This window comes from Tachysurus fulvidraco, chromosome 26 (assembly GCF_022655615.1).
Source record: "Tachysurus fulvidraco isolate hzauxx_2018 chromosome 26, HZAU_PFXX_2.0, whole genome shotgun sequence".
Classification (NCBI taxonomy): domain Eukaryota; kingdom Metazoa; phylum Chordata; class Actinopteri; order Siluriformes; family Bagridae; genus Tachysurus; species Tachysurus fulvidraco.
This window is the reverse complement of record NC_062543.1, coordinates 7,805,970-7,819,127: the sequence shown is the minus strand read 5'-3', so window position 1 is coordinate 7,819,127 and position 13,158 is coordinate 7,805,970. Positions and strand designations below refer to the sequence as shown.

At 40.0% G+C, this 13,158-nt stretch overlaps 1 protein-coding gene across 1 annotated transcript; it reads right to left on the bottom strand.

Annotated features, from left to right (window-relative positions):
* Positions 1–872: 872 nt before the first annotated feature.
* Positions 873–12,008, bottom strand: adamts8a (ADAM metallopeptidase with thrombospondin type 1 motif, 8a). The gene is made up of 9 exons (XM_027165414.2): positions 10,850–12,008; positions 8,959–9,198; positions 7,624–7,756; positions 6,946–7,113; positions 4,892–5,187; positions 3,954–4,140; positions 3,655–3,827; positions 3,229–3,404; positions 873–2,560 (listed from the first exon to the last, which is right to left on the bottom strand). The coding sequence occupies exons 1-9, from the start codon at positions 11,549–11,551 to the stop codon at positions 1,825–1,827; spliced, it is 2,811 nt and encodes a 936-aa protein (XP_027021215.1). The 5' UTR covers positions 11,552–12,008; the 3' UTR covers positions 873–1,824.
* Positions 12,009–13,158: the final 1,150 nt, after the last annotated feature.

Below are 13,158 nucleotides of genomic sequence, written 5' to 3'. Positions count from 1 at the left end.
GAATGCTTTAGTTTCAGATCTACATAATTTCAGAATATCATATTCAGAATGAATGCAAATCTTGGGACTAACACGTTGAAAAAGGAGTTTTATGCAGTCGTTTTTTTTTTTTTTAAGTTTTTTTTTTAGTTTTTTTTTTTGGGGTCAGTCCAGAGAGAGGAAAACTTTTAAGAAATATCACTTGTGCATGAGTGTTATAGTGAATATCAACACAGCTGTGATCGAGCTGAAAGTAATCACAGTCGTGCTGATATTCGGTACAACAGCACAATTGTGATATTGCTTTTATGCAACAGTTCTATAAACAAGCAATTCATATTGAGTAACTGACATTTCAGGCAAAATATGGCCAAATATTTTATTTTTGTTACGTCAACGAAAATTGTTCACCAGGAAGCCACAGCTGGATAAACTGCTGCATGTCAACGTGAAACTTACAGCCCGTAGTAACAGGTTTAGTTAACAAACGATTGCTAGAATACACACAGTGCAATGTACCACTGCTGTTGAACTCCAATCAAACTGTTGTATAATTTAATTTAATACATACTGTCTATCCTTGACTTTATTACTGGTTTAATACACTATATTTTAGCTCACAGATTTAGAACCTATTTTTACAGATTTAGATTTTTTTTCTTTTATTCAGTTGAGCAGTCTCTTTGCTCTACACTACTTCATAAGACTAGTCTCGGATTTTCCTTTTCTACTTATACAAAATACTTTTCTCAAGAGGGATTCGCATTTATGTATACGTTCGTATGTTTTGTGTAACAGTATAGTGATATAAAACACAGTGAAAGGTGGCATTAGAAAAGATCAATGCCGTATCTTAACACGGTTGTTTACAACAGTATGATGGCTTGGCTATATTAAAAAAAGAAAAAAAACAATTTATTGTCTACATTGAGCCAGTTATCCGTTACAAACTACAAAGCAGCTCGATAATTTGAAAAGAAAGCAGACAAACGTTAAAAGCAGATACTAAGACATTAAATGCCCTCACTATTCAACAGCTCTCACATTGGCCTATATAATGTTTGTTTATCCCTATGTGGCTTAGGACTGTACTAAATTCCAGTGTTGAAATGCATAAATCTGAAATATTTTTCATAATATTATCATAATACCCAGCATTAAATTATGAGAAGTGTTAACAAATAATAAACACTTTTTTATAGAATACAAACTGACAAATAAATTAAACATGTGCATAAGCATGTGTATGAAGAATTACTGTATCTACTAAAAAGGCAGATGGATTTGAACTAAGCCTAAAGAGAGGAACACTCCGACTTGTTAAGTCGATATGTTCATGTCTCAGGTAGCTTGACATTTCCACTCAGTTAAATAATATATCAGTCTGATGTGTTCTGAAATGCATTAAAAACGGAGGTATTTGACCAGTATTATCTGAATAAAATTCAGCAGGTTTTTGCAAAAGTAACATTCCATTGTAGTAAAAGTTTAAAACAGAATCCTTTCCTTTAGTATTACAACATTCTTATGGTTTGAGGTAGATCTCAGTGGGGCAGGAAAATGTGTTAAATAGTGTTTAAATGTTTAAAATATAAAATAGAATACAAATAAGAATGAGAATTAATCATATAGATGAAACCTCAGGTATAATGCCGTTATTAGGCTTGACAGGTGATTTCTGTACCCATTTTGTATGGTACAAATTCTTTTGAAGCATGGTCAGCTTCCTGTTTAAAAGGAAGACTGTTGAGTTAATAGCTCTCTCTCTCATCCATTACCTGCCCTGTGGATCTTAAACCTCTGCCAACACTTGACCCTTTTCTTTGTTGCAGGGATCATTCTGTTTTAGCAGTCCTGGTAAAAGCAATCTGAAGAAACCGGCTCTGGCCTCTTATCTGGGTTGCACTTCCCAGGCTCCACAGTCTTGCCCGTGTAGTCTATGCACAGTACACTGCGCTGCCGCTCACCGGTGCCGCAAGTCCGAGAGCAGGCTGACCATTGTCCCATCTGCCATAGAGGACAGGGCATGTCACCACACGGTCGGATGTCGGTTGGCCGCAGTTCAATGTTGCATGAGAACGACAGGGATCCTGTTCTGTCCTGACACTCAACACTCCTCCTGGACCAGCCGGCACCACAGCTCTTTGAGCACTCGGACCATTCACCCAGGACCCATTCGGCTCCCCCGAATGGCTGGATGACATGTGGTAAAAGGCTCCTCTCTGCATCTGGCTTGCTGAAGGGAAGGTCACGAGGCAGGTAGAAGGTGTATTTAACCCTGGGAGGTGAGGTGTCACCTACTGTTGACAGCAGCTGGATGGTGATGGTTTGCTGGAGTACATGGAAGCTGAGAAGCCGCTCCAGGGTAGTGGAGGAGCCACTGTATCGAAGGACAGCACCACGTACTGAAATGTCCTGTTCAGCGGTGGACACTGAATAATTCCCATTTAGAATGTAGGTTTCATCCTCTGCCTTTACTGCCAGGTAATTACCATCATGCTTGATGCCATGGTGGCTACGCTGCTTGACATCGATGTTGGTGGCCCCAGCAGGAATGGTAATTATATCATTGTATCCAAAGCTGTAAAAATATTATACATTTTGTAAAAGAACTTCATACCAGTACCAAGATAAATCATGACAGAACTTTTTACACCTTTTCCAATGTGAAATTACAACATATATAAATAAATAGATCTGCTTGGCACATTTACAATTAGTACTATTTTTACTTTTTAATTAAAGAATTACTAAACCTTTCAGAATTGGTCTCATCAAAACATCGCACATTTTGTCTCATGGTTTGGGTTGATATATATAACCCTCTCCTGATTGACAGTCTGATGAAACCAAGAAGAGAATGTGAAGAGAATCCCATAGTAAAAGCTGATCTTTATTTGGGGCTAATAAGAATAATTTCAGCTGTAGGATGATTACTGTTGAACATGAGATTTGAACTTGAACATAGCCACATCCCTAATCATAAAACTGGTGCTCAGGTACGCGATCCGATTAATTGATCCGATTAACGTAAAAGTGGAACATGTGATCCGATTAATTGATCCGATTAACTTTTTTATATTTTGTATTTTTCTGTAAAAATATTTCTGGTTGGTTTTCATTTCATTTTTATATGATGTCATTTCACATTATGGGTGGAAAAAGATGGCATTTTATAGATGTGTAGACTTGATTATCTATCGAATGTGTTCGAATCTTGCAATATTTGAAGAGATTTTCCACACTTACATAGCTTTGTTTAGAGTGCCACTAATTTTTCTGCAACTTGCCCCATCTCCACCACAGACACCACACTTGTCCAGCTTACGATTGGAGCCTATGATGTGGTCACAGCCAGCCTTGATGCATTGTCCCTGGACGCAAATAGACGTGGTATCTGGACCACAGGCTGTACCATCCACAACCTGATCAACAACAGATGCCTTTAAGTGTTCACACTTAAAAATACAAAAAACAAACAACTGCAATCTGTGCAATATCACTATTACGGAAATAGAGTACTAGACTCTATTAGTTTGACAGAGTGCAAAAATATCATCGATGCTTTAGAAAGAAAGGAATCACAAGAAAGATTCAGATGTAAAGTTTTGGTCAATGTTTTTCATGTATTAAAACATTTAAAAAATGTAATCAATATTAATGACAAATCTACACCTTGGCTTCAAAGACTTTAAATTCATTGCTGTGTTTGGCTCTGCAGAAAAGTTTGCATCGATCCCTGGGTGAAACACCAGCATACTTTGGGATCCACTGCTTTATTTTGCCATGCATGTCCAAGTAACGATCACTGTTGTATTTCTCACACTGTTCCTCTCTGAAGCTCTTACCTGTCGAATTAAAAAGCCTATTAATAAGCCAATAAACCCCAAACAAAATATATAATATAGTACCTCAAAGCATTTCTACATTTTTTTTTTCAAGAGAGTAGGAGTATTGTGTTTATAAAATGCTACCATGATTTTCTGGGCAGGTCTGAATGTTGCAGGATTGGTATTTTACTCTCTGACCCACGCAGTAGGATCCTCCATTTTGTGGCACTGGATCTGTGCACTCACGACGAGAAAACTCAACACCACCGCCGCAGGTCCGAGAGCATGGACCCCAGGTACCCCACGGACCCCAGCTACCATTGACTGGTTCCTGAAACACGAGAAAATAAATAATGCATCTGGGAAGCTATAATTAGGTAAGTGACATGTGAAAAGCTTAGTCATCAACTTTACATGCCTGTCTATTGACATCTACACTTACTGTCCATTTTATTAGGAACACACATATATATTTACATTTACAGCATTTAGCATATGCCCTTATCCAGAGCATATTACATTTTATCTCATGTTTATACAACTGAGCAATTGAGGGTTAAGGGCCTTGCTCAGGGGCCCAGCAGTGGCAGCTTGGTGGACGTAGGAATCGGACTCACAACCTTCCAATTGGTAGGCCAACACCTTAAGCACTATGCTACCACATCCCTTTTCTCTATCTCTCTGGCTCCAGGATTATCTGTCAGTCATGAACCAGATTTTAAGTAGTTTGACTATTTTTGAGAAAGTTCTTAGAAAGCCCCAGAAGGGCTCCAATGGCAGCAGTCGGACTTCTAAAATTGAAAAGTCTGACTCATTGTCCAAACACCTAAACGTCATGCTAGATATATCTGACTGGGCAAACTGTGATCTTAATTTGATGTAGCATTTGAAATCAGTAAAAGAGCTTGTGGTGCCTTTACAGACACTGAAGAATCAGAGTAGTAATAACAATACAGTTACAAAACGACAGCATTGTCATATAGGGATTTGTGTCTACAAGCCAATAATTTAGCAATTACTAGAATTTTTGTTCAGTTGAATCAAAATGAGTCGTATACAAGTTAGGCTCATGTTGCACATACCTCCTCTTGTTTTTCTGCCAATATGCTTGAGAGACACACACCCCTATGGCAGCTCCAGTCTTCACCACAGGGTGTGCCATCGGCCCAGGGAAGGCTCCCGTTACGGGTAGTGCACTGTATTTTGCCCTCCTCACGACACCATAACTGGATGCACGCTTGGTCCTCTGGGGCATTTGGGCAGCGGGAAAACTCCTCCCCGAATGCTTGCTGGCACTGACGGTCCAGACCAAACACGTAGCCCAGCGGCTCATCCTTTAAGGGAATAGTCTGGTCTGGCATGTCCAGTAAACAGTCACCTAAAGACAGAAAGTACACACACACACACACACACACACACACACACACAATATGAACACTTAAAAAATTTATACTGATGTCTCAATAAACTACACATGCCATTATACACAAAGCAGAAGACTTAATTTTACGGTTCAGCTGGTCTGTTCTTTTATCCACCATTCACTGAAATCACAGCGGCACTAGCATCTGTAAGTTAGGTTCGCTGAAACGTCTTAATCGGAGTAAACAGGTGTGCAGAATTGTAGCTTGAGGGAAGTATTTTCATGATGTGCGTCAAAATGGTCTCAGCTGGAAATTTCCATGGTGTAACCTATAATGATGCAGCTCCAGGTGAACGTACGTCAGCCGATTACACAGCTCTAAATAACACAATTCCATCATATCTCACGTATATCTCATATATAATCAAATGCTATTTTCTAGAGGGTTTAAACTGCCAGTCTCTGTACTTGTACTTGGATTCTTCAGTAAACTCGGCTCTTTTCACCAGTCATTTTACAGCTCGTATAAATAATACAATTTTACAAATTTAAAGCTTGCCGTTTTATTAGTGTTCTTTGTACCTGTGGTGACACCAAGTTCAGTAGAAGCAGCCTGTTCCTGCCAATAGCAGCGTTTGAGTGCAGGAAAACAGCTATTAAAGCTAGAATGTGTGAGTCACCGAGGATGACACAAGGAAGCGGAGCTCAGACTGAAATTCGGACAGATAAATCAATCTCGGGCAAAAATATGTTAGCTATTTTTTAATGCGCTGATCTCTTTTTCTAGCAATGTGGGAATGCTAGACTGGAGTACGAGGTACTCCTTTAGGAGATTGTACAGACAGTAAACATGGGAAACCTTGAAAAGATTCCTGCAACAATATCAGACATGCCTGGCATGTGTCTGTCACCTGACTACATTACACTGTGGTGAGGGCAAAAAAAAAAAACACCCAGAGAGAAAGAAATGAAAAAAGAGGGCATAGTGAACATAGGTGGTTAGTTTTTACATTCTCAGCAAAATTACACAGTGTGGTTTTTCAGGTCTGTTATTAGTGGTAAGGGAGCAAGTAAAGGCAGAATAGACGTATGAAAAAAAGTGTGATTAAACTTGTAAAACAGAGACCTCCATTTTATAGATTTCCACTGCGCTGCTTGTTTTGTGTGGCAGGTTTCCTTTAACTAAATAATGACAACTTCAGGTTTTGGGAGCTACCCTCAGGTTTAGGAGAACGGTCTTGAAATGGTTACTGCATGATAGTGTTTTTTGGTCCGGATCCAATAAAGGAGCCATATCATTTTAAAATAGACCTATTTTTCACACATACTTAGAACGCTGTTTCTCAGTCCACTTAAATAATCTAGCATTTTACTATACCATAAAAAAACAGAAATTGCTCATAGCGTTCTAACCCCTTAACGGTCACCCTATTAAAGATGTATTCATCAAGTAAAAACAGAGTCATATCTCTGTATCTCTTCAATATCCCCCTTTCAAACATAAATCATTCCCCAGTGTGCATTTCCAATTCTAAATTGTCATGTTTTTGGTCCATTACTTTCTTCCAATTATGTCACAGCAGTCTATTTTCCTTTTCTTCACTCCTGTAACTTTCATTGTTTTCAGTTAGCGTATTAGCACAAGCTGCATTTAGACATGCAAAGACCAAAAAAAAAAAATTGAGACTAATTTGTTTTGCATAATGCTTATCTACACTGGCTGAAGTCTGTGAAATTGTATGTAAATATGATGAGATCAGTATGAGGTCATACCGTGCCCATTGTCGAAGAACTCTGTGATGTAAAGAGCACTACATGGTGACCAGGGAAGTGTCTCATTGAGGTGGACAAAGAAGGGAGCCATTAAGTGGTGTCCATCGATTTCACCAAAGAATTTCTCACAGGTTTTGGAGTCATCGTGTGGCATGCTTAGTACATGGCCTAGGAGGAGACAAAGAGAAGAGAAACAGTTTATGTCTAAGTTTTGTGACACTGCGATGTATGAATATGGATTTTTTTGTATGAATTTTAAAGCAGCAATCTGTGTCCGAGGCATATCTCACAACCACATAAACTGCCTGTTTAGCACAGCTCCTACTGAAACCGCCTGTTGTTTGGAAATACGTTTTTTTTATGCGCACATAATTATCTCAGACATACTTACTGGGAACTTAAATCCAACAGCTTTGCAATTAAGGTGATCTAATGGAATAAAAATATTCCCTTAAGCCATTACAGCTTGGTCATTCTGTAATGGTGCAAATATGATCATGGAAACTGTTCAAGTGAAGCTGAGACTGTTAGAGACACGTTAATGAATGGCTAAGTCTAAATTTGGGCCGTCCACTCTGGTCCAGACACTCAGCGGGCGTGAGATGTCAGACGGAGGCATGGGGTGGAATTTGGTGGCATTTGTGTGTGTGCATGTGTCTGTATGTATGTGACCTGTACCGAGCTCATGTGACACAGTGAAGGCTGCCTGAAGGCCGTTGTCCTCAATGACTGAACAGCTTCTTTTGGGGTCACACATGGTTCCCACATCAGCTACACCAAGGGTGTCACAATGCTGATGTCCACATATATCCTGGAAGGGCAAACCAAAAGCACAAATAAAGAGACAGAGTGGATACGTTATTCAAAAGGAAGATGGACAGGTTAAGAAACAACCAGAGGATTGAAAAGAAACATGCTGGAGAAAGAGGAGAGGAGGGACAGATTTCAAACACTGATATCCAGACATCGCTCCATTAGTTCCAGACAGACCTTTTCCCCCCAAGTAGGCTCTTGCCAGCAAAACATATTTGTCAGTGTTTCCATCGTAAAATGAAGCAAATACATTGGCAGACTAAAAAGACCGAGGGAGGATATTTAACTGTGTGATGGCTGGTCTGCAGTCTTCCAAAACCAGGTCCTATCTCACACGTGTGCCCCCAGTGACTTGAGCAACCTTGCCCGTTAAGGAGGACTCCGCAGAAAAAGTAAAAGTAGGGACAGCTTTGAATCTGCTAGACATCTGGCACATGCAACTGAGTCAAATGTGAATTCTGTTGTTTTTAACAACAGGGTGTCTGGCCAAACATCAGCTTTAGGTTCAGCTATTGTGCTAGTAACCTTCTGTACTTGGCAGAAGTAAAGTCTCACTCATGCTACATTATTTTGACCTAAGAAAGGGGTGTCTGATGAGCCATGTGGTCAAAATTCTGCAAAATATTTTCCTGTATTTGAGTATCTTAGCGATCATATGATTGCAATTAATAAAATGTTTAGGATGAGTGCAGCTATCCATTGTTTATGATACATTTGTTTAGTATCACAATACTACTAATAATGCTGCTATTTATTGTCCCTCCTAACATATAATGTACTTGTGATAAATTAGTCCACAGCATTACTGCCTACCAGATAAAGAGAGTAATCGAGGAATTAGGGCAGTATGGTGGCACAGAGGCTAGTGCTTCACAGCACCAGGGTCACCATTTCTGTGGACCTTGGATTCTCACAGTCTCCATGTTGGCTTTCTCAGAGTTCTCTAGTTTTTTTCATACAACTCAAATGCATGCCTGTTTTATGCCAAGTCATGCCGGGTTTATCAGCTACTCTAAATTGTGAATGTGTGTGCAGGGTATTCTGGTGGGCTGGCTAGGATAAAGTGGTTACTGAAGATTAATGAATTGACACATCATTGACATTTGGGTAAATACACAATATGGGTTCATGTTAAAGTGAAAAACCTTTCAAACTAATATTTCACATGTGGCACATTTAAAAAAAGAGAGAATGGCTCACCTCCCTAGTGAACAAGATGGCTGTGTCGTAGTGCTCAGGGTGGCGTGGACTCGCTGGGTTAAAGAGCTGTTGCCAGTTGCAGAAGTTGCGTAGGGCCATTCCGCCATTTCTGGACACTCCGGGTCCAACATCCTCATCCTCCACCACCAACATCTTGACCACTACTAGATTCACTGCGTTCTTAATGCTAGGGTGGCCGAACAGTTTTGCAGCCATCCCCATTACGGTTAACAGGTAGTGCTACAGAGAAAAAGCAGAAAATGATAATAGTTCAGTTACAATTTAGTTTTTTGAAGGTTCAAGTAATGTACAGCTGATCAGTATCAGTACAGCCACTAAAATCTACAAGCCTCTTGAAGTCAAATATTTAGATATAACTCATCTGTTTTTTGTTTTTTTTTCTGTCAATAAAATGGGTGGAAATGGCTCAAAAACAAACTCCTCTTGGCTTCCCCTCTCTTCCAGATGGTGCTGTATCTAACTCCAGTCTCTAATGCCAGCATTTTTATTTCATAGGTATCTTGAGTTTTTGTGTTTCTTTATCATATCACAGCAGATCTCACATTTAACAATAACACAGTTTAAGAGACTGATTCTGACAAGAATCTGAAATGAGAAGCATTGTTATTGAGCATGTTCTTTTTGTGTCCATGTGGGATTCCTCCAGGTTCTCCAGTTTCCTTCCACCTACCTAAAACATGCTGGTAGATTTATTGGCTATGCTAAATTGCTCTGGCTGTGAATTAATGAGTGAATGTGTGTGCAAGGCACAGCTGAATAGCTTTGCATCCTTTTTGTATTCCTAATACATTGTCTGTGTTCCTGAGATGTGAGGCTCCCCACAACCCTGAGCAGAATATAACATACTAAAGATAAAGCGATTTGAGAATGTTTTCCCAATATAACCCATTCACTGTTGGGAATGATTGAATGACAACAAGGTGACCCTCCAATTATCATGTAACGTAATCATGTAATGTTCTTAATGTTATCTCTTAAGGGAAACTAAGGGCACCATATAAGCAATTATTTTTATCCAGCAATCATCTTAAGTTGTCTGCACACTATTTGGAAGTATCAACAGCCTACTTTGAAAAGAATTCTTCCCTGCATCCTCTGTTTACAGGGAGACATAATGACGGTAAAAAACACTATCAACAAAACTAGAAGCATGGTAAACATTTGTGATCACATACTTTGTGTGCAAAGTCTGAGATGATAAACAAGAGTGGATCGTGTGGTCACAGCAGTTTCAGTAAACAGTCAGGGAACGAGCATTAGACCTGGCACAAAGCGGATGAGCAGGACAAGTTGACTTTTATTCCCCAGACTGGAGGGTTATAATGGTTCTAAAACTATAGTGTGTGGTAGAAGTGTGCATTCGGGATTGTAACACTGTGCCACTCAAATTATAATAATAAAAAAAAAACATATGGGCAAACGGATATGAAACTCACAGGACAAGCACATTAATGTGGAAGTGTTTTAGTTACGGTATGCTGTTTGTGATATGTATCATAGGTTCTGCCCGGTTTCCACGCGCGAGCTTCGTCTCCATTACGCATTGCCCTTTGCTTCCGCCCACGCGGAACGAATCGTTTCTTGGAATCTGTGTCATTTCTCAGTTGAAACGGAAAACATGAAGACGTGTTTATTGTTAATACGACTTTTAAACAGAATTTTACGGTAACGGTTCACATATGCGCAGCCCACGGCACTATTTTTTCCGTCAAGCGACTTAATCCAACTTAAAATCAGTGTTAATATTACATGGATTACACCAGTTTAATGCTTTAACAGTAGCTGATAAAAGGAAGGCGTCTTAGCGCAGCTGGGTGCAGGTTATTATGTTATTAAACGATTTATTATTAGAAAAGAACTGCTACATTACCTTGATCTCATCTCCATAGAAACGCGTCATGGAAGCGTCCGCCACCACCAGGGTCTCGATGAACCGGGCTGCTGACACGAATCTCCGTTCACGTTTTTGCTCTTTTTGTTCATATTCTGTAGTCTGCATCACGTAACTGTTATCCTCTTCCTCTGCCTCGACCCCGGGCTTTCTGGAGAACACGCGCCTTTTAACTACGTGAGGCTGAGAGAAAGTGCTCCTGGCGTCTCCATTACGCGCACCGACCGGTTCAATGAAGTATTCTTGACCGCGCGTTACGAAAGTTCCCCGGATGCCACGACAGAGACTGACGGAGACCAGCGACTCCTCGTCCTTATTTACTGTTCCCGTGTGGAAACAGCTCCTGAGATCGTGCTCGCTGTCTCTGGGATCAGGCAGTACATCCTCTAGGACGCGTTCATGCCCGGAGACGTTCGTAACAGCCGAGAGATGTTTCACCTTTACGCGCTGAACGTGTAACGTAGGAGCCATGAAACTGTCATCCGGCTTCAGGTACAGCATGAAAACCTGCCCGAACGCCTTAATCTGGAAAACCTCCCAGTTCTCTTGTCCCCAGAAGCCATTTCTCCTTAAAGAAACTTTGACCGGTCTTGTCTCAGTCTCGTCCAAATCCACACTATTGCATTTCAGATGTCCAGCGAACAAAACAGTGGCCAAGATGAAATGTGTGGTGAAAATCATGGTTACTGGTGACACAAATACTGTCAGACAAAATACCAAAACTTAATCCTCTACTTACGTTCAAATAGAAATACAAAATCAGAAGATTTGAACAAAATCAGAAGATTTGAACAAAATCAGGTAATTGCACGTGATAAATCTAACAGAAATCACCGGTTCGAGTTAAAACAAACTGCCCGTGTCCATTCACACAAAAGACTAAAGCGACACTTTGGAACATGAGGTCGCTATTGAGGAAAACGCTGTTCGACTTGTGCACTCAGTGTGCGTGCGCGTCCTTGTCGGTGGTATTTATACACGCGCAATCTTATTGAACTTGCGCGGTTTATTTCCGATACTCTCGCGGTCCGTGAGTGCGCCGATCCAATGGGGACTCCCGGCCACGCCCACTTTTGAACAGTGCAATGCTACCTATTATTACCCGACTGCACACACACTCACTCACTCACACACTCACACACACACACACACACACACACACACACACACACACACACACACACACACACACTCTGGTGCGTGGAATGTTTTACCCCAGTGATAGTGTTTCCCGACTGAAATGTTTCCCGCAAATTAGGCTATTTTTAATCATAATGGGCTGGAAAAAAATGGCCTTGGACCAAAATATATTATTTGGCACAGTTACAGCTCAGACGAGTTTATAGTGGTGCGAATGACTGGCTGTAAGACAGTGCACACAGTCTGGCACTCACAGCTACTCATCCCTGGAATGAAGGTGATTTAAACAACAGTTTGAACAGTACAAAGTTTACTGCAGGTTAGGCTATGAAAGAAAGAAAGAAAGAAAGAAAGAAAGAAAGAAAGAAAGAAAGAAAGAAAGAAAGAAAGAAAACACATGCAAATTAAATAATTGATCAAATTAATTAATTATTGTTATTAATAAAATGCCTGCCTATGAGAGTATAAAATAACAAACTGCTTCAACAGACTGCAGTTAAAATGAGAGGATGCATGAAAACAAAATAGATTTGGCACGGAGTTTAGGATGAACCCTGGGAGTCTGGGAAGCAACGCACTTTACTTTGTAAACATTTGGATTACGATTATCTAAGGATTATAACACGTCCAGTAGGCGGCGCCACTGCACCATTTTTACTGTGGCTTTCTGCTTTGGTACGCTTCTTACTAAATAAATGGTAAAACATTCTAAATTAATTAAATGAACAAAACAAGCAAAGTAAATACTGTTGTGTTTTGGCAAAAAGAAAAAAGCAAAACAGGCTCATTTGCCTGTCAGACAATAACAACAAAAGATCACTGATATCCATTGTCATTAAAGCATCAGGAAACCTTCAGATCAAGATCTAACTCGGGTTTGTTCACCACCAGATGGCACATTTGTATAACAGAGACTCTACATGCACAAGATTCAGCATATTTTTTTCTTGGTTGCATTGTGAACAGATGCATAAAATTCAGTTACATCTAGAAGTTGTAATCAACATGTGGAACAGGGTTTTTGAAGCCGTTTTCAAAACAGTTTGTATAGTTAAGGGTTCATGGCCCCTTACAGTATATAAGGATTCTAGATTCTTAGTAATAAGGTTAAAAAGAACCTTAAGCTATTCTACTAGATTAACAATCAA

Excerpts from the sequence above, each read along its gene's own strand:
- adamts8a (XM_027165414.2), bottom strand. The coding sequence starts at position 11,551 with ATGATTTTCACCACACATTTCATCTTGGCCACTGTTTTGTTCGCTGGA. Across the intron at positions 7,114-7,623 it reads CACTGTGTCACATGAGCTCG|GCCATGTACTAAGCATGCCA; the intron begins GTACAGGTCACA and ends GTCTCCTCCTAG. Across the intron at positions 3,828-3,953 it reads GACCTGCCCAGAAAATCATG|GTAAGAGCTTCAGAGAGGAA; the intron begins GTAGCATTTTAT and ends TTAATTCGACAG.